This window comes from Dendrobates tinctorius, unplaced genomic scaffold, assembly GCF_039654945.1.
Source record: "Dendrobates tinctorius isolate UK_male_01 unplaced genomic scaffold, ASM3965494v1 ptg000003l, whole genome shotgun sequence".
In the NCBI taxonomy this organism is placed as follows: domain Eukaryota; kingdom Metazoa; phylum Chordata; class Amphibia; order Anura; family Dendrobatidae; genus Dendrobates; species Dendrobates tinctorius.
The window spans coordinates 40,223,026-40,245,749 of record NW_027361671.1 but is presented as its reverse complement, the minus strand read 5'-3'; the positions used below and the strand labels follow the sequence as shown (position 1 = coordinate 40,245,749).

Genomic DNA, 22,724 nt, shown 5'->3' with positions numbered 1-22,724 from the left:
ACTCAAATAAGGTCAAACCATAGGCTTCCACTAGTTTAATTAATTCTATCATTTTACACCCTATTTGATATTCCACATGCATAGCACATGTTATGTGCTGTGTACACATACAGGCATACTATAAATGCAAAAACTATATTTTTATTTTACATAATCTGATATAAATTGAGTTTTTTGGAATCAAATTGAACATTTTTTTCTGATTTTAGCTACTTTCTTATAACATACACAAGTAATGTGATTTTTAAAAATTTTCTTCCAAAGTTCTGGCTAGAGAAGTAAAAGTAAATAAGTAACTCAGGAAAACTTTAGACATTTGCATATAGTGAGAGATCATGTCAGAATAATACTTTGATGTTAGATGTGAAAAGACAGAAATGATGAAAACAAAGCTATAACTAGCAACTTAATTTCATATCGTTGTGAACATGACTGTAGATCATATGATTTGCTGCAGTACTTTCAGTGTTTTATATACAATATAAAAAACCTTACAACTAGAGAAGTGAAAATCGATTTTGTACTAATTGAACTAGTGTCAAATTTTTTGAATTTGCTGAAGCCTGTGAATTCGAACATTTTGTGATTCACTTGGTGCGAATCACCTAAAATGAAAGTCACATTTTACACCTTGCATCAACCAGAGAAGGATCACAACTGCCAGTATAATTCCTTGCCACTGTCACATCAAATGGTATTGTACAGCCGAACAGAAAGAAATATAGCCTGTATAAAAGCAGAAGCAGGAAATGTAGCAGCCAATATGTTGTGATTCTGGATTGTGACAGGATCATTATAATTATTATTTATTATTAAGCGCCATTTATTCCATGGCGCTTTACATATGAAAAGGGGTATACATAATAAAAGACAAGTACAATAATCTTAAACAATGCAAGTCATGACTGGTACAGGAGGAGAGAGGACCCTGCCTGCGAGGGCTCATAGTTTACAAGGGCTGGGTGAGGATACAACAGTATAGTGGAACAAGTTTTACTTCAGGTTGTAAGCAGGATGTCACAGTCCATACTTTAGATAGGGAAAGTAAGACAAAAAACACATGGAGAACTGTCCAGATAGTGTGTGACAGCAAAGCATTGAAGAAAAAGAATTTATGGGGAAAATAAAATAATACAGATTTAATTGGTGGGGAGTGAGAGATAGGAGAGTATCTGTGTCTGTAAAGTGGGGAAAGAGAAGGACATATTGTTGGCTGGTGCTTGCTTGATTAGTGTGATTATCGTTCTGCTGTATGTCACTCACACATACACATCTTGTCGGGACAATTAAAGGCTTAGGAGAACTTTAGATTTGCAGCAAATCAACTGTCTTGGTAAAAATTTTGTTCGGATGACTAATTAGAATTTGAAAAGTTTTAGTCACCACTACATACAATATATATAACTATAGAAGTAACCACACTGAGTGGGAGGAGGAGGTTGTCCAGTGGGAAATCATTGCCTAAATGTAACATTTAAGAATACAACTTTTATGATTTTATGATTGGCTATTCTATTACAATGAATTGAGACTCTCTATCAAACAATGAAAATTTTATTTAGAAATAAAAATAAGAGTTGAGATAAGAAGGATTATAATAACATTGTTCTAACTAGAGATGAGCGATTATAAATGATTGAAATTTAATTTTTGCAGACTTTTAAAAAAAAATGGAGCAACCAAGATGTGAACACTTAATCTAAAGAGTAAATTAACTACATAGAAATAAGGTCACCATAAAAGGATGTTAATCAATAGTACAAAATTTATAAGAAAAATACTTACAGTATATTTAATAATAGAGCATTACAATAATTGTGAGAGCTGATACATAATATGAGACAAGATAGCAGAAACGACTGGGACTACAAAATAGGAGCATGAACCTACTGGGGTTCAATAGAAAGACAGTGCAATGTGACTGGTTTGCTAATACACAATTCCATGTAATAAAACAACCAGATCACACCCCCCAGACACCAATGCTATCCCAAAAATTTTTTATGATGCCAGAAAAATACAGCATATCAGATGGATGGTCAGGTTAAATGGTAATATGGTTACCACAAAATTTTTATGTGAAACAATTAGTCTGCTCTCATTTAATAAGTGGTAACCTATGCTATAATGCAAAAAACCCTTTTAGAAAAGGGGAAAAGGTATGCCTGAAGTCATGGTGTTAGCAGGTGAATGTAGGTGCCCCTACTGGAGTCCCACTCAGCAGCCTCAACGTACATTTCGCCAAAAGCAGCTTCGTCCTTTTTTTTGCATTATAGCATAGGTTACCACTTATTAAATGAGAGCAGGCTATTTGTTTCACATAAAATTTTTGTGGTAACCATATTACCATTTAACCTGACCATCCATCTGATATGCTCTATTTTTCTGACATCATAAAAAAATTTTTGGGATAGCATTGGTGTCTGGGGGATTTGATCTGGTTGTTTTATTATATGGAATTGTGTATTAGCAAACCAGTCACATTGCACTGTCTTTCTATTGAACCCCAGTAGGTTCATGCTCCTATTTTGTAGTCCCAGTTGTTTCTGTTATGTTGTCTCATATTATGTATCAGCTCTCAAAATTATTGTAATGATCTATTATTAAATATACTGTAAGAATTTTTCTAATAAATTTTGTACTATTGATTAACATCCTTTTACGGTGACATTATTTCTATGTAGTTAATTTACTCTTTAGATTAAGTGTTCACATCTTGGTTGCTTGATTAACACTCCTGTAGTGTCCTTGAAGCTATAGCTTCAGATTTAGAGGATTAGCTTTGTTGGTGTATTATTTAAAAAAAAAAATGATGATCTGACTGCTCACCTGTTCCACCACCCCGCAGTCCACTATCCAGTCCTGCATGCCCCTTCTTTTCCCCTACCTCTTAGGCCTCCTCACTCCAGGCCCTGGATCCTGACGTACCTAGACCTCTGATGTCACTGTTTACCTTGCCATGACGACATACATCATTATTTCACAAAATTATGATGTCTGTTGCCCAAGTAACAGCAATGACGTCTGAGACCTAGTCAAGCCAGAACCTTGAGCCAAGAGGCCAAAGAGGATGTACTCGACAGAGGCTGTACACGACAGAGGAATGGGAGAAGAAGAGGCATGGGTGACCGAACGGTGGACTGCGGGGGAAGCTGTGCATGTGAGCAGTGAGGAAGTATTCATTTTTTTACATGTAAAAGTATTCATTTTTTTACATCCTACATTTCTTATGCAAATCTAGTTCCCCTGTAAAATCTGCGTAGATTTGGAGAGTTTGAGTTTCTAGCAGATCCGATCTTTAGTTGTAACTGATATCACTTGACCCTGGTCTATAGCTTCCTTTACATTACTGGTAAAAAATAATTGTAATTATTGTAGTTGATAGGTTAGCTGAGCAAATTTGCCATAAGTTACTTTGAAGTCATTGTCCCTTATTTCATTGTCTTTATCACATCACAATGTTGTGTTTGGGCATTTGGTTGGCATTTCATGCAATTGTATCAATGTACCCACATTACCACCCACAAAATGCAATTTCATAAAATTTGACTTCATGTGTTATAAAATGACTTCATTTTCCCACAATTTTACTTAGACAAATTATTTGATTTTATGATTTACCTGGTTATATCCACTGTGCAAAGTGTTATGTTGTTTAAAAAATTCACAAAATGTCTGCATTGATGTTCAATGTGACTTAGAGATAAACTATTGTGCACAGACATTTAACATTTGCAATTTTAATATTAGGCACTGATCACATAGTAGCATAAATGATACATCGAAGACACCATAATTGTTTGTGTATTATCTAAACAGTCCATAAAAAACAACATAAAGTTGTATGATTTGGAAAACTTAACAAGCACATTACAACACTTAATGGTGGAATATGCATTAATTTCCTATCTGTCCACCTCCACAACACACCTAAAGCTTCCACTAGTATCCATCACTTTGCTCTGTGTTTACACAGTTTGCTTTAAACACTCAATAGCTCACAATCTAAAGTACTACAACCGCAGCATATATCCTTCCCAAGTGGTACTCCTCTCTTTTCCCTGCAGGCTTCGATATCAGTGAAGCACCAAGTTACCCTGCCAATCTGACAAGCACAGAACTCAGTCAGTGAGATGAATCTTTGCATTTTGTGGGGCTAGAACTGGGGAAGGGGTTTACCATGAAGCTCTGTGTTTGGCTGCTTCTTCCACCATCCTTGCCTGTCTTTCTGTAACATGTGTTTTAATAAAATTTTCCAAATTAATGAATTATTAAGATATGTCGGGAAGAGAATCTATAACATCGGCAAAAAAACCCATTTAAATTATTCACATAATATATCAAAATATAAAAATTCCAAAAATATTATCTTCCACCCAAGGCAAGCCATTTATATTGAAACTTGTGTTTGAGAATGAACCAAATTTTGAAATAATGTTATACCACTATGTTTCATCGTAAAACCACGATTCCCATGTAGTAATGTCTGATATAAAGAGAGAAAACAGCAACAAAAACTGGAGAAATCTAAAAATGGCCAAGACTAATGATGGATTCACAAATGTCGACTAACGCTGTTGGAGGACCACCAGTCGGCTACATGCAAGCTAATTATTGATTGTTTAGCACTTCTGTTCTCACAGAGTGACCACTAACACAATCGTTCTCTGCACATAGAATGTAATTTTTCTTGACAGCACGTCATGAGCTGCTGCGAATCAATCATTGACTAAAAGTCGGCTAAAAAAAATCACATTTGACAAACAAGCATTTTGCAATTACTTGTTTGTCAGGTGCTTCCTGGTGGATGAGAATGAGAGTTCCTATCCACATTAGTTCCCCGATTATTGGAACATCTAAAAGTAGTGTTGTAGTAGTCAACCATAGATGTAAAGACGTATTACCTAGAAGTTATTCATACAGGACAATGTTTCCAATCACTATTTGTGCATTGTCTTGTGGGGGAAAATCTTAAATCTTTGTTGCTTAAACATTATAGTTTCAATAGTAGTAGTAGCAATAGTAGGAACAAGAACTTAAAAAAACTCTTAAAGAGGTTGTGTGAGATTTTTAAAAATAGTTTTCCAGTAGGCATATTGATGATATAAAATCAAAAGATCCTCCTTGTTCCCATCAGACAGTTATCTTTCCTGGAGCAATGACATTTTGCAGTCAATCACTGGCCGTATATGCTAGTATCAACAATGATGCTATTGATTAGCTGCAGAGGTCACATGCATATATGGTAGACACCAACAAAGCATTGGCACTGAATCTGCAAAGAATTGAACCAGTGAGTCTTGTTTTATTATCTTTTTTTAAGTAATTTTATCAACTTTTCCGATGATAGCTCATTTTTTTAATCTTAGACAAAATAGCTTTTCTGCCTAACACATAGCAAGAAATGGCAAACTATTAGTGAATCAGACTATAGATTCATTTGATGACAAGATTATAAACAAGATTTGGTAACTATATTTGTTTTACTAACCTAAATATTAATATTTTTCTAATTTACTGTATAAACTATTATTGGAAAAGCAGCAATTGCACACATCTTGGTTGTCACCTATGAAAGAGCTTCCCAGCTACTAAGACTGTGTTCACACAGAGTTTTTTGAAGGTGTATTTGGAGCAGATCCTCACCAAAATCCTCCTCAAAAACTGCTCCAAAAACTCTTTGAAAACTTTTTCAGTTATTTTTTTTTTTATATCCACATTGCTGTGCACTTGGAAACCTTCATTTCAAAACCATCTCAAAAAATTAACATAATATACAGCAAATGACATTGCTGCATCCGTGTTCTCTGTTTTGTTACTTCTTTTAACTATTTCGGGATTCAGAAACTGTGAAGCCGTTGAAAGTATTAGTGTGTTCATTCTTCGGGCAGCTTCCACTAGAAAATCACTAGTGATGAGCGAGTATACTTGTTGCTCGGGTTTTCCCGAGCATGCTTCGGTGTCCTCTGAGCATTTTGGCGTGCTCGGAGATTTAGTTTTTGTCGAAGTAGCTGCATGATTTATGGCTGCTGGACAACCTGAATACATGTGGGAATTCCCTAACAAACAGACATTCCTCACATGTATTCAGCCTGTCCAGCAGCCACAAATCATGCAGCTGTGAAGACGAAAACTAAATCTCCGACCACGCCAAAATACTCGGAGGACACCCGAGCACGCTCGGGAAAACCCGAGCAATGAGTATACTCGCTCATCACTAAAAGTCACTTGCTAGTTACAGTTTAAAATAAAGAAAACAGATGTTTGGGGTGGAGAGGCAACAACATTTATGGGAAAACCGCCAGCATAGCTACTTCAGAAAAAGGACTGATAACTTTTGCCTGAAACAACTTCGCCTAAGAAAATCTCGGTGGGACCGTTGACATCTAAAAGATGCTGTGTGCAATTACCCTAAGGCTATGTGCTCACAGTTTTTCAAAGAGTTTTTAGGACTCACATTGAGCGAAAAGTGGGTATGCACAAACAGAATTTTTTGAGAATATTTTGGAGCAGAAAGTGAATAGAAACTTTCCAAACTCTCCTCCAAATGATAAAAATTCTAAAGAAAAAAAGTTCAGTTTTTGCTCATTTCTTTCTCCCAAAATGCAGCAAAAAGATTCCTAGAGTATCTGCACATAGAGCATTTTTGCTGATTTTCAAAGCAGAAACAGAGCCAAACCTCTTTTTTGAGTAGTTCATATGCACATAGCCTTTGGGTATGGACACAAGGCATTACTAGATGTTGGTGCAGCCGCTGAGTTTTTCCAGGAGCAGCCATTTCAGAAAAATGCCACCTGGGTCTTTTGATGTATATTCCCTGTATAGAATGCAGGCAGTTTAACAGCAGAAGCCACCACAAGAAGGACCCTGTCACTTTTTTTAACCGCGTATTTCCGAACCGTGAAGGGATTCAAAGAAGTAACATAAGACAAAACATGTGCACAGTAATTTTGTTTTGATTCTTTTTCCATTTTATGGGGCACTTTTTGTGTGCACATACCATTAGAGAATTTTTTGAGCTTTTGAAAAAACACCTGGAAGAAAAAAAGAAATTGCATGTCACTGCTTTGAAGTAAACCTTGAGGAACATTTCTCTAAACACAGACTTCCTAACAAAAAAGCTGCAAAGATTAATTGAAGAAAAAAAAGATTCCAAGATTTTTCAAAATCACTTAAAAACCGCTTTATAAAACACAGAAAAATAAAAACTTTTCCTCAAACTATCGACAACAGAAGTTTACAGAAGTTGTTTTGGCTTGAACAACTCATCATTGTTTAACTCTTTTGATCTCTGCTATGAACATAGCCATAGAGTGTGTTTACACTGAGTTTTTTGAAAAAAAATTTCGAAGCAGAAATTCTTCAATCAAAACCTAAGTTTTTTAAACTTCATGGGATTTTTGAAGGGTTTCTGCTCCAAAAATTCTGCAAAAAAACTCAGTGTGAGCACACCCTTAGAGTACGTGTACACAGTGTCTTTTTCTGCCAGAATCCACCTGAAAAAGCCTCCCATAGAATAAACATAGTGCATAACAATGTCAAAACGACATTGCTGTGCATGTTACATCACTTCTTTTAACCACGTTAGGGTTTGGAAACCCTGAAGCAGTTAAAATAAGTGACATGCTCATTCTTTGATCAGATTCTGCTGAAAGCTCCTGACGCTTTATACTTAAGTGGGTTGTTCATTACTAGGATAACCCCTTCTTAAACTAAATGTTATGCCTCGATAACATAATAAAGCCTATTCTCACCTCCCATGCTGGCTCTGTTCCAATTTTGTCAGCCCTCGTGGTAATGGGGCTCTAATGTGGTGGAATGATACGTGACGCTCTGCTCCGAATAAGTGCTGTCATCACTGTTTCCATCTTCAGACAAACTGAACATGAAGAGGACTCTGGAATCAGCTGTAGCCCTGTCTTCCTCTTCATGTTCAGTTTTTATGAAAGCAAAGCCAGTGATGCCAGAGCTGATTGGGCGCCAGACATCACGTGTCATTCCACCACATCACAGCCCCGTGACCTCGAATGCTGACACCACTGGAACGGCACTGGCACATGATGTGAGTATAGGCTTTACTAAGCTATCGAGGCCGAACATTTAGTAAAAGAAGGGGTTGTCCTAATAGAGGACAACCCCTTTAACAGTATAAAGTGAAAGCCTCCACAGGAACAATTGCAAACATGTCGGTGAAGTTGCCTTAGAATGGAAAACTTAGGAAAACGTGGATTTGCCTGGGTCGGTGTCTAAATGTTGCCGTATGCATATACCCTTCAGGGGATTTTGGAATAATATTTCATTTCCTGTAGCAGTTTTGAAGAATTTTTAGTTTCCCTAAAGCCTTTTTTTTGGCAGTCTTTTAATTTGGTAGTGCCTAGTTTAGACTAAATTCGATCAGGATCCGCTTCAAAAAATAGACATTTTTTTTCAAAACTTGTTCAGGAAAAAAAAAGCTCAAAAGATTCCTCATATAAACAACAACATGGATTTCCCATAAAAATGAATACGGCTATCTGCACAAGTAGTCTTTTTGTTCGTTTTTAGAGCAGAAACTACTGAAAGCAAATTCCAAATTATTAAGGAGGATTTTGGCTATGTGCTCACAGAGATTTTTGGGAGTATTTGTATTACAAATTACTAAAAGGAAACTGTGCATAAACTCACCAAATCCCAAAGCGCTTCAAAAATTTTAAGTCTCTGCTCAGTGACTGTGTGCACAAGGCATCTTCTAGACGCTAGCATTTCCACTTAGTTTTCCCAGTAGAATCAGTCATTTTTCTGAGGCCGCTTTGCCGAAGGTATTGCTGCTGTTCTTCCAGCTGCTCCACCACCAGCGACTTTTACTCCATAGCGTCAGAAGAAACAAGTTCTCATCAATGCAGTTTTGACATTGTTGTGCATGATGCTCATTTTATGGAGTGCTTTTGTGACACTTTTTTCAGGTGCATTCCGGTGTCACTTATTTTAACACTTCAGGGTTTCCAAATCCCCATTCTTCAAATGACTATGTTTTGGAAAATGTGTTTGAGGTGGTTTTTGATGAGCATTTTCAAGTGGATGCACCGTGTAAACATTTTCTCAGGCAAAACAGCAAATTTTCCAGAGATATCTTCACCAGAAGTACTTCCATCGTTCTTGCAGCAGCTCAGAAGAATGAGTATGTTATTCATTAAATGTCACATGTTTGGAATCCCTGAAGCGGTGAAAAGAAGTGACATTGGACTAAATATGTACAAAGTAATGTTATGTTTTATTTTATGGGATGCTTTACTTTTTCAGGTGCATTCTGGGCAGAAACCGCCTGAAAAAGACATTGAAGGAGATTCTTCAAAGCTTTACCATCAGATTTCTGGTGAAAAAAGCTTTGATAAGTCCCATTTTAGGGGAAAATGTGAGGTTGTGAATAAAAAAGCAAATTTTGGTGTGTTCAAGCCTTTCTGGAAAAGGAGTGGGGAGTGGTGAACCCCACTTGTAAAATTCATGATGAGTGACAGCGTTTGCTACGCTATAAATCTTACTCCTTCATTTGCTGAAATATTTGTGACAAGGCGCACATAACAGTGAATGCTATTACGCCCATCACCTGATTCATTAAGAGGCCCCTCATCAAAAAGATTTGCCCCCATTGAATTGGCCCCATCGTGTGCACAGCCTTATAGTAAAACTGTAAATTTGCTTTTGATTTTTCATGTCAAAACAGTTACCACTCATGTTTCAAAATAGCTTCTAATTGTTCATGGGTTTTCAAGATGGTAAATATCTTAGCTTGTAATCTTCCTTAACATTTTAAAATAAGTCATAGTACTTATCATATGGTGACTAAGTTTTGGTATCTATGAGTAGTGAGCAGTGTATCAAACTCTGGATATTGCCCAAGTTACTGGTAAATTAATTTATGTCCATTTTTACTTTATGAGTGGGAATGCTCCTTAAAAAGTGCCTGTACACCTTTGAGTTATCACCTGACTACCCCCATTCATATGAACATTCACATATTTTCAATAGCAAGAGTTGAGGAATAAGAAGATTGGGCATTAAATTCAACATGCTCAACGCTCCTCTGGGGGAAACCTCATACACATAAGATGGTTAGCCTGGTCTAGCGAATTTGGTTTGTTTGTCTGACTTTAATATGTACGAGAGATGTATGAATTTTTAGGATTCAGAATTCATAAACAATTTGTAAATATATTATTACTATTGACCAACAGCAGGCAGCATTATTACATATATGGCCGGCTTTACATTGATTATCTATTGGTGATTGGGTGAGCCGCTATGTAGAATGGATCGTCCAATCACAGTCAGCATTCAAAATTTTGAAAATCATTACAAGTCTTGCCTTTATCAATCCTCCAGCTGTCTGTGCCTGGAAACTACAATAGTCTGAGCAGCTTGTGTGAATAACTGAAGCATGGTGGAAGAATTTGCTCTCTAATGTTATTTAGCATTGTGCACTTGTCCTATGCAATGATGATCTCATAAAAACAATGTTATCTTGAGAGCGATTCATCAATAAGCTTACCAGATAATCTGATTTATCAGGGGCGCATGTTTAATAAATGAATAATCTTTTTAAAAATCTATACATGTTAAAGGAAAATAAAAGGGTTTCTGCTGGATGGAAAATGAAAGAGAACTATGTGGGAGATTTATTAAAACAGTGTTTCTTTTGCTATCCTCTCCTCTTCCCACTGTGACTGTTGGCAATCACTATGTGCATCTTTCTAGCACATAATCATTGGGATAGATCATTCCATTACCTCCCACAAATCTCGAATCACAGTTTTTAGAACCCTATCATAGTTTCAGAGAATTAATGTTCTGTTCCGATGTTCCTCAGAGAGCTCCATCTCTTTTACTAAAACAAGGCAGCACACAATGGACAACATTATGAGTCGATGAGGTCCATTAGATACTGATGATGTCCATTGTGTGATGGATCTGGCAAAGCACTTTGGCTTCCATTGTTAACAGATGCCACAATACAAAGGTGAAAAGAACCCTATATGTAACTTCTGGGCCCCATATAAAATATACAATTGAACTCTCTGCCTATGGTGGGACTTTTATGTGACATTGGCCTTTCAGGCATAAGGCCAGGGAGAAACAGATACCTCTGAAACCTCTAACGAAACCACTCAGACTTTTCGTATTCACACCAAAATGTTACTCAAAATTTATGCAAAATGCACTTATTGATGTTCCCCTGATTAAGTTGTTTATCTTGTAACTTATTTTTAGTACCATGATGATGGGCAGTTATTTACTACCAGCATAGTACTACCATTTGAGATTGAATACTTTTTGCTCCCAATATGTACAGCATGCTGTATGTCTCAGAAAAAAATTAGATGGAAGAATAATCACTTATCTCGCAGTGTCATTGTTGATAAAGTTTTCAGTGTCAGGTTTTTTTGCGAGGTCACTTTAAAGATACATTATGGATCTGCATAAAAAGCAATTCCCTGATACAATTCCTTGTAATTGTAGTTATTACCTTTTCTTTCCATTACTTTTTATATTTATTCTTATCTCTGTGATTTTTCACTGACCGTGTCGTGTGTCTGTGGAAAACTCACACTGACTTGTCCGTTTATCTCCGATATCACTGATGAAAAGTGTCAATTCAAGTCTTTAGGTCTGTGAAAAAACACTTACTGCACTCATATAGCGTCCGTGTGCTATCCATGTGCTGTCCGTATTTTACACTGCAAAGTATAGGAGAAGCTTTGTCATTGACAGCATTTATTTATCCATCTGTGAAAAAACTGATGACATTGGTAGTGAAAACAGATACACGGACCATACATTGGTGACACTGGTAACATTTTGATTATGCACATGTTTAAACACGGACATATGAATGAGGCCTAAAGCTGCTATTACAATGGCAGATTATCATGAATGAGCGTTCTTAGGAAAGCTCGGTTTCCTGTAATGGTCAGGTGAAAAAGGCCGGCAATCACCTGCTGAATATGCAAAAATGCTCGTTCTTCGAGTGAAATTATTTTTAAGCTCAACTACAAGTCATTATTTTTAGCAGCACATATTCTGTGTGGTGCCGAAACAATGACAGTCTAATCACGCAGAACGATCTATTACCAATTTGTTATGTAGACCCACCTTAATTTTATCACGCTTCCTCCCTTTATATGCCTTGTCTTGTGATAGGCTATAGTCTGGGCTCCATTGATAGATATTAAAGACAACTACGGGTAATTAAAACTTTTCTTTCTGCATCAAAGGGAACCTGCATTATTAAACATGGCTTTTGATCTGAAGCCAGCATGTAAAAAAAAAAAAGCAGAAGCTAAGCAAAATTAAAATTCAGTTTTATTGGAAATTATTAAGTATAGATTGTAATTTTATTGTAATTTCCTTCTCATTGTGGACTTAGGAGTCCATTGGGCGGTTTTAGAGCTAGCTGTCAGTCGTAAATTGAAAACTATACTTTAAACAAAACTATCTGGGGGCGACTCCTCAAGACCGACGATTCCCTAATCAGTCTTGATGTGGTGAGCATTTTGGAGAAGATGCTCTTGACTCATTAAGAGACTCATGCCTCTTAATGAAGCAGGCAAGCTGCAAAATGACATGCGCCACTATATGCGCTTCACCGCAAGTCTTAATCCAGTTTTTTCTGGAGTAAGATTTGTGGCATAGCAAATGTCACCACTCGTTGCGAACTTGACAAACGGGGTTGCCCAGCTCTTGTTCCACCCCAACTCTGTCCACTTTGTCAGAACTGGGGTGAGAATGTCGTGAACACGCCAAATGTATAAAAACATTTTTGCTCAACCTCGGGTCTGTGCAGAAAATAAAAAAAGCAACTTTTCGAACCTTTTTTTGCCAGAAGTATGGTGAAAAGGCTTTGCTGAATCGAACCCTACTCCTTCTCTACTCCTCGGAATGAAAAATATCATGTTCAATATGCCAGGTTCCCTTTAAATATTTTGTATATGCTAGAAGCATAAATTGAAAAAGAACAAAAAATCTGATTTTCTTTTAGAGTAGCAATATAAATATACTGATGCTCAACATATTGTCTAGCTACATAACACTATAAAGAAACATATGTTAGCCAAATTAATGGTGTACTGCATCTTGTGCAGTGCCTTCTATGTGATAGTGTAGGCTGAACATTGGTGAGCATATGCTAATATATTGAAGAACATTCTAAATAGTAGCTTCAAAATGGTAACACATGTCTAGACCATCTCTTTTTGTAAGAGATGGCAAAATAAAGAGAAAAATGTTGGAACTGTAGCAATACAAGTAGAGGTTTATTTTCTTGTCAAGTTCATTTAAAGCTTGAAAAAAAAAATCAAGGCATGTTTCAAGGGATGATGTATTATGGAAATAGTCCCCTTTTGATTTTTTTTTTTAGAAGAGATTATCTCTACAACATGGTACAGCATAGAGGCATACAATGGCATGCTTGGTGCCTAAGCGTCTGTGCCACCATACATGTGGGCAATTTTGGTAAACGAAATTGGGTATTGCTTTTTATGCAGCCTATACTGCATGAGATCAAGGTCATTTGCAGACATGTTTCCCTCTGTGTAAATTTTAGCTGGACTGTTTCACCATATTGGGGGTCTGTACCTGTTTTTGACATAGCACATAATGTTTGTGAATAATTACTTGAATAATTTTGCATGCAGACATCAAAGTTTTCTAATAATAAAATGTCATTTTGTGCAATGACTTTATTATTTTAAGATTTCTAAATAAATACTGTTATAGCAATATTTGGATGGAAAAAAAATGTTTTCTTAAAATAAGAAGCAATTATCCTTAAAATGCAAAACTTGAGTCATGTGAACTTTCCAGTCAAGCAACTAAATGTCTGTTTTGTGTTTGAACAGATGACACAGTTCATGAATCAGCGGAGCCTTCCCGTGGCGAAAATTCAGCACCAACACCAAGGATACCAAATTGGCTTTTAACGATCCTTCTGTTTCTCCTGGCGATGCATTTGACGTTATAGCACAGCATATTTCACAGACCAACTGCAGAAAAACAGGGTCTTGGAACATCAAAGATCCACCTAACTGCTTCACCCAAGAAAGGAACAAATTTTCTTTTGTTTTTTTTTTCCTTTTTTGTTGCATTCAATTTATATTTTCCCACTTTCAAGCGAACATGAATTCCGCGAGAATATTTACTTCACATATTATAATTTAGAAATTGCTTTTATTCCAGAACGTTAAATCCTGGTAAAATGCCAAATATAAATAGGAACACTAGTGAATTAAAGTTTCCCTTGCATTTGGGCATATGAAAATACCTATTTGGCACACGTTCTTGTCTGTGCAGATCGACGTAGGCAGCATGAACCAGATAATATGGATATTTGCTTAATGGAAGTGAAATATAAAAGGAATTTCTCCTTTGTTGACCACTTTACAGAACTGTTAGATGGTGTGATAATATATGCAGTAGAACACAAGAGGATTTATTCCAGATTTTCAAGGACATGTTTATCTGAGAAGACAATATTCGTTGCCTCTCCTAAGCACTCTTTACATGCACTACGGGAGTACCAAAGGGTATGGGGGAGTCTTTTTAGATAATTTTATTTTTTGTTGTCTTAATATATTTGAAATCATCCGGAGTCCAGAGCATTGTACTATTTAAAACATTGGCAGAAACCATAAATTGAACTCCAAGGTGCTACATTTTTTGATTTTGCTGTTCTGCAACTCATGCATTTTAAATACAATATGACCTTGCCCGAGGCTAAACTGTCTTGGAGGCATCTTCTTGGTCCACTGTCCTACAACATGTGCATCAGCAAGGAAGCGTTTCATAATACAGACATTAATATTGGTTTTGAATTGACTTTTCTTAATTCTTGGAAGAAATATGTGAAATTATGATTAACAGGTATTGTCAAGTACCAGCTTCGAAAGAGAGTCTGATGCTGGAAAGTCGTTGTATGTTTCATTTGACCCTTTAGGAGTTTTCAATCAAGTGATGAATTACATCCCCAAAATAATGAAAAATCTGATCTAGATATAATCTAAATTGGCCCCAATAGATTGTAAGGGAAAACGCTCAACCAACTTGTATATGCATTGCTAAGAAATATTTTGTGCTGAGGATACAACTCAATGTGTTTTTTGCATAAACACCAAATTGTTGATAGACTTGATTCCAGCAGTAAATCCAATCTTGGTTGTGTTCATGGACAGCTACCTATTGTCACATTGGAAGAATCAAATATGGACGCTTAATAACTTTTCAGGGTGCCTTGAGTTTTTGTTTATTATTGATGTATAGCAAAGGACGTGACTCAGACACTTCATAGTCACCAAATGTACTTTACGTAATAAAGACTTTAACAAACTGTGATTATGTTTAATATAAAAAGTAAAAAAAAAAATTATCAAGTACCATAACTTTTAATATATTTCTATGAACAATACAGACATGCATAAATGGTCATAGTTATTCAGCGCCATTTTCTAACTGTCTAAATTATGTATTCCTAGAGATATGAATACAGTGGGAGATGTAACAAGAGCCTTCAAAAAAAATCCATGTGCTGGCCTGGGTTGCTTTAATCTAGAACAATAGTATTATGCAATTTTTTTATGTCGTATATACAATAAAGTACAGTAAAGCACAGAGACCAATAACCTAAGAAGTAAATATTATACTGTCACATAGGCTACATTGACAACGATGTGATTCATATGTTGTAGTTTGTCATGCCGCAACTTTACAGTGTTAGCACAAAAACTACCTTCAATAGTTCGGGGTCTGGTTTCTATAATGACGATGTAGCAGTAATTGATCACAGCCATTATGGAATGAAACGATAAGAAATCTTATGTTAGGTTCTTGAAGAATGGCCTCTAATAACACTCAAGTAACACAACTGCTACTTCTAAGGATTGCGTGTTGATGGGTGTTATTGTATTTAACAGCCTTAACATTGTTTTTAGTTTTAATAAATGTTATTAAGGTTATTATAGTTATTTTTTATTATTGTTATTGTCTTGAAGTAGCAGTTTTATTTTTTCCCTTAAAAAAATTGTATCTCCCTCTTAAACACAAAGGTACAGTGATAAACAAATATGACCAACTAAATTACCAATATTGTAGTACAACGGAGTCAATATGTTATATCCATTGAGAAGAAATCAGATAGGAAACTTCAAAATAATGGAAGTATAGTAGAGATTATCCATAATGTTTCGAGATTGGGAAATTGGGGCAAAATTGAACCTGCTCATTGCACTTGAAGTCTCTTTGACTTTCCTCTTTTCTCACACGCTTTGTCTTTTTCTCTTTATTTTTCCTCATAAACTATTATGGCCCAGGTAGGGTAACCTTTTAAACCCAATTTCCTGGTCGCCAGTGGCTTTCCAACCTGAAGCAGGGGGATTAAGCATCAGTCTGTTTGGTGGATACTGTGTATCCTTTAATACACAAGATAACATTTCATGTTAGATTAGAATATTGTTTTGTACTATACCTTCTTGGATGGCAAGGAAATATAACCTAAAGAAAAAAAAAGAACATTCTTTAAATTCTGTATTATTAGCAACCTATGTTGTATATAGTGTTTGATAATAAAGTATTAATTCAATTCTTATGTCTTTTGTAAGTGAATACATTAGACTTTCAGACCACAAGAAAAGTAAAAAAAAAATCATGCTTGTCATCCGATGACACTTAAAAAATGGAAAAAAAGGACAAAAAATAAATGGAATAAAAGGTTTGTTTGTAAACATGATCACTCACAAGTGCTCACTCAGTCATGACCCAGAGAAACACAACATGTAACGATCAATGTTTTATACTAAATGTTTATAGGTCCAATGTTAGAGCCCTGTGTATTTTTGGCATGTTGGCTTACGGAAACATGGATTTTTTTTTTAAGAATTTTTTTTTTGGGCTGGTCTTCTAATTAAGACATACTTTTCTCCATGCTTGAGCCATGCATCAGCTACATGGCATATTCTTTAACAAATAAAAAAATACTAGTATTAAAAATAAAAGACATATTTAAGACATTTAATGTAATACTTCAGTACATAGGTTAATCATTTAAAGTTTTATGTAATCGTTTTTTTTTTGTCCAGCTGAGCCCGCAGTCCTCATAGTTCATTTATCATTGTAAAACTAAATGTTTTCAGTATCTCTTAAAAGTTGTACTTGGTTCTCTTAACGTGTCATGTAACTGCGTGGCTTCCTGTTTTAATTTCTACCCTTTTCTGTTACTTCTGCTCTTATCTATCTTCCTCCTTTCAAGCAGTAAATGAGCAGATCTGCCCTACTTTTTGGCATCACAGAATTTTTCCCAGGCATTCACCCCCAACTTTCTCAGATCTAAGACAAATCTCCCTATGATCCGCTCACTGCCATTGTCTGTGCAGTTTAATAGATGCTGGCATGTTGAGGTTACCCATGAGGCTACAAAATCCGCTTTCCATACTTACTCTTGACATCTCATTGAAACCACTCATTGTCTGTGCATCTGGGTAAGAAAGTCCAGCTCAGTGTGGTCCTGTGCTTGTACTCCCCTGCTTTGGACTTACTATTCATTGAGTGCTGTTTTGAAATGCTTACATTATATGAGTTAAAAAGAAAATGTAAAAAAAAAAAATAATCATAAGCTGTATTTGTATATACACGTGTCCGTACAAATAAACTTAAATAAAAAAAAGTATTACCTTGTAGCTGTTTATTTTTACTTGCACATTTATGCATTCATTTTCTTAAAAACATTTTTTTTCTCATTCCAAATGAAACATGCTGACACTTTACAAGCGTAAAATTGGCATTTAGAGCTTACACAATTGAATCTCATTTTCTGTTGTTTATTTGCTGGCTTTGCTGTATAGATAGGGACATGTCAGCAAAGCCATTTCATTATTATTACATGGTAGAGGATATGTTGACTGATGACAGGCCTGTTATACTGCTGGCATCGGAAAGGCAGACTAGTAACAATTACAGCGAGGTCTATAGTTAGGTGAAGTAGGCCCAAAGTAAATTAGACCCAATAACATACAGTATAAAGAAGTTTATAGATGATCCAGGTAAGTCAAACCTGGTTCACGAAGAAAATCTGCAATCACAGATGACAGTCATGATCATGGTGGGAAAAGGTAAATCCTATAATTTCCATACTGATTTATTTATATGATATACTGGCTTGTATACCGCAATTAATTTAAACAGCGCTTTACAGACATCATCATCACTGTTCCATTAAGGCTCACAATGTAAATTCCCAGTCAGTATGGCTTTGGTGTGTGGAAGGAAACTGCAAATATGGGAAAAACATGTAAACTGCTTTCACCGCAATGCAACAGTGCTAACCACTGAAGCAATGTGCTGTCCTATTTTACAGCAGATTAGTGAACTAATGCAAATGTACACATTTTATATTGTTTTTAGCACCTGAGGAAGTTAATGCTGGAACCAGAATCCCCCTAAATTGACTTGGCTTCCTCAGTATCCATAACAAACACTTAATAATCGCATTTGATCTCACTGATGGTTAATTTTAGAATCATTAATTACTAATCGTGATGTAAATCAGCTCACTATCACCATTGTTTTCTGTGAATCTGTAGTGGAATTGTGCAGCCACTATAAAAACAGCTGCTATGTATAGCATGCATAGAGAAACAGCCATAAAAATAACTATTACTGTTGGATGCTTTTTGGGCCAAAAGCTATCTTTCTCAACACATTCAAAAGGGGTGTAAGCTATGTTCTTGTTTTGAAATTTTCAGCTTTGATTTTTAATTTTATTTGATGTTTCAAATTCTGCTTAAATATTCCAATTGGTACACAATTTATTTTCTCTTTTTCTGCTGTTCACTTGTCGGCTTTGCTGTATAGATTGAGACAGGGTAAGCACAGTCATCTGTATTACAGGGCTATTATATTGTTACTAACAATAGATGCTGACTAGAGTTGAGCGACTTTGGTCAGATCGGGTTTCATGAAACAAAATTTGTTTCAGATGAAACTGGTCCGACTAGGGCAAAAAAAGTCGGAGTTTCATCCGATGATGATGATCCGCTCAATGCCGACTTTTATTCCCCATTGACTTGCATTGGGGTCAGGTTTCGGACGAAACTCCGACTTTTTTTGCCCTAGTCGGATCAGTTTCATCTGAAACAAATTTTGTTTCATGAAACCCGATCTGACCAAAGTCGCTCAACTCTAATGCTGACTAGTTTACGTAAACTACAGTTAGTTTTTCAGACTAAACATATCCCATCAGACAGTGTCACTAGCTGTGACCTAATAGTCCAAAGAATGAAATGAGCATGGAACTTTTTTTTTTTTAACATTTTTTAAATGGTTTGTAAGGACATAGTTTGAGCTTATTTTCCTTGATGATATAAGTGGAGTGCAACTGATTGCATTATATTTAGAGAAAAAAAGACGTATTAATATTTTTAGAATCTTGGATGGGCATGTTTTCTACTTTTATAAATCATTAACTTATTAAAAATATACATTATTTGGTACATATACAGTATGAAAGCTAAGTGGTCACATAAGGAAGAGAGGCATGCTCATCATAACAAGTCTTTTGTCACATTTATAATGCTATGGGATCCATTTTTATAAACTTTGCAAAATGTATGCTATTAATGCCTCCAAAAAGACTATTAATAAATCTATTCTGTTGTTGAGAGAGAATGATGAAAAAAATGATAATCTATTTTCGACACCTATTATAGAAGAAAACAATGCAAAAGAAAGAGAAATGGAAGTTGCGCTTAATGACAATAGGTCAGAGTAGAAACGAGCAGAGAGGGTGATTAGGAATAATGTGAGAATGTAGGAGAAGATGGGAAGACTTACAACTAGTTTCAAGTAGATATACTACAAAGTCACCAAACAGCAAGCTGATAATATGAAGGCTTATGATAAGCTAGTAAGATGATGCTTCATCCTTGATTAGCACTGACACTAGTCATCAATGTAAAATTCAGCATCTCTTTAATATATCATTCAATATATTTTTGCTGTTTCTTTATTTAAAAAAATTTTGCGCAGCATAGAAAAAATGTTTGTCTTTTGTAGTCTCAAAATACCAGTATTAAGCCACCAAATGGGAGAAAGAAAATTGTCATCAAATGTAAACATGATTTAACGTAAAGGAAGAATGCAGGTCCACCTAATCTATGCCCTGAGGACATAACATAAAGTCAGAATTACATCAATAGCTGATTAGACTTAATAAATAAGATAATAACAAAGATAATGCAAAGGTGCTAATTTTTACATTTGCCAGGGAGATAGGCAAAGTTATTAGCTAGAGGTTGACTTTAAAAAAGTTAGCAATGGTGGTGTTGACTCTGAGACAGCATCAAGCTTCCATACCATATACTACTCAGGCAAAAATTAAGAGACCACTTTCAAATGTTCAGTTTGTCTGATTTTTCTCTTTATAGGTATATTTCTGAGTAAAATGTAAATTGTTCTTTTAGTCTATAAACTTCTGACAACATGTCTCCGAATATCCAAGCAATAAATTTTGTATTTTTTTCTGACAAAGAAAAATGGTCAAAATTAAAAAAAACAGACAAACAGTGCTTTCAGACCTCAAATAATGCAAAGAAAGCAAGTTCATAATCATTTAGAAACAACAATACTAATGTTTTTAACTCAGGAAGAATTCAGAGTTTTGTGGAATAACTGTGATTTTTAATCCCAGCTTTCATGCGTCTTGGCATGCTTTCCTCCAGTCTTTCACACTGCTTCTGGTGCAAAAATTTAAGCAGCTCTTCTTTGTTTGATGGCTTGTGACTATGCATCATCCTCTTGATTACATTACAGAGGTTTTCATTGGGGTTCAGGTCTGAAGAATGGGCTGCCCTTGACAGGGTTTTGATGTGGTGGTCTCTTAATTTTTTCCAGAGCTGTAGATGCACGAATGCCAAATGTGGGATGATCCTTTTTTCCCAAGCAAAATCCAAGTAAATAAATGAGGTTTCAGCATCCAATGATGATCAACTTGCTTTTGTATGGTATTAAAGATAAACAGAAGCAGAGTTTCAACCTCTAGTATAAGTCTGGATCTTTGTCATTTAAAGCAAGTTGATCATCACTGGATGCTGAAGCCACCTTATTTTACACCTTATTTTAGAATAGTTGTCCTAGTGTAGTGAAGTCAAGTCTAGTGTAGTCTAGTCTAGTGTGTCAAGTGATTAGACACAATTATTGCTCTAGGTGAAGCTTTTAGACCTGAAAATTCTAGATAGCCCCACGTTTCCCACAAAAAATACATGTACCCCCTGCATATACATGGGCACACATGTATTACATAATTGCAGAAAAGAGAAAAAAGTGGCTGGCACCGCTGTTACCATGAGAAGGTCAACCTGTGCACGGTAGCAGGAGTGAGCAGAAAGCAGACAATGGCCGTCTCATTCCACACCAGAGCTTCAACGGGACCCGTGCGGAACGAGACGGCTGTTGTCGGCTTTCTGCTCACTCCTGCTGTCACTCCCCCGGCCAACGTGTATTGTATGTGCCAGTGAAGTAGCAGTGTTTCCTCACCAGCCTGAAGAGTGTGGTCCATTTTTCTCTACATGGATTTGGTTATTACATAATTGCATCAAGTCCTCCAGAACAATTGTTCATACATTTTTCCTCAGCCCTCCAACATTGCCTTGATGGAACAACATCTTGAACATGTAGTATGCATGGAATATACAGTATAGGCCACTTTTTTCATCTGTCACCAGTATTCTACATTCATATGTAATTTCTATTCCCTACATCTGCTGTAACACCGTGAATCCCCATTACTTCTGTTATTGTATGTGGTATGCGGTAAGCAAATTGAATACAGTGCTAACAATGTAGCATAATGTATTAGATTACACTGAAGATTCTTTTGCTGAAAACATCCCATGGGAAAAAAGATGTATGTATTCTAATACATAAAATGATCCCCTGCGATTATGTGAGCTCCACAGTAATGCATTAACCAACATACATATTTTAAGAACTCATTAAAAATATTGAAATGCATTAACTACTTTCCACCCGTATGAGCCAAACATTAGTTGGAAAAAAAAACCCCTTTGTGTTATTGTAATATCAGAAATGCAGTTAAGTATCAACAGCTCAGACTTCATGTTTTGCATATCTCGTTTATTAGTGAAGTGTGGGTGGCTGATTATTCATAGTGATGAAATGTTAATGTTTATAAAATTACCCCCCACGCTATTAAGGATGTCATATAATTCTATAAATATGTCTAATTTTTCTGGAAAACATACTTAACACACATTCACTAGCTAAATAAGTGCACAAATAAACAGATACTAATACCTTATTTCACGTAAAAAGATTTTATATGGATTGTTTTCATGAATTACCCCAGAATGCTGTGTATGATAGCTCAGGACATAATGGGACCATAATGTAAAAGGAATTAGTAGTCTCTAGCATTAATATCCCACCTGATCTCCTTTAATATACGCTTTTAAACCATTTACTATAAGGATAATCTGTAAATCCCTTTTGCTTTCTGATAAATGAAAGTCATTCTCAGTTTTAAAATGAATAGAGCTGTTATCTTCTTTTTTGGACTGGCGCTACATTTAAACCAAACTGCTCTGTTAAACATTATTTTTGTTCCTGTTTCTTTTTGACTCTTTTTTACAGTTTTTCTTTGCACACATTTCTTAAAGGACAATTACAGTCTAAAATAAAAAAAAAATTGG

At 35.8% G+C, this 22,724-nt stretch overlaps 1 protein-coding gene across 3 annotated transcripts in view; it reads left to right on the top strand.

Moving 5' to 3' along the window:
* The window catches only part of EFNA5 (ephrin A5), a 569,875-nt gene extending 552,189 nt beyond the window's left edge, over window positions 1-17,686 (top strand). For 2 of the 3 annotated variants that reach the window (XM_073547671.1, XM_073547587.1), the window contains one exon: window positions 13,872-17,686. In XM_073547671.1, coding sequence (XP_073403772.1) covers window positions 13,872-13,993 — 122 coding nt within the window. In that variant the 3' untranslated portion in view covers window positions 13,994-17,686. Of the gene's footprint in view, window positions 1-4,067; window positions 4,125-13,871 lie in introns of all 3 variants that reach the window. The other variant, XM_073547528.1, reaches the window with a different exon arrangement.
* The last annotated feature ends 5,038 nt before the right edge of the window (window positions 17,687-22,724 follow it).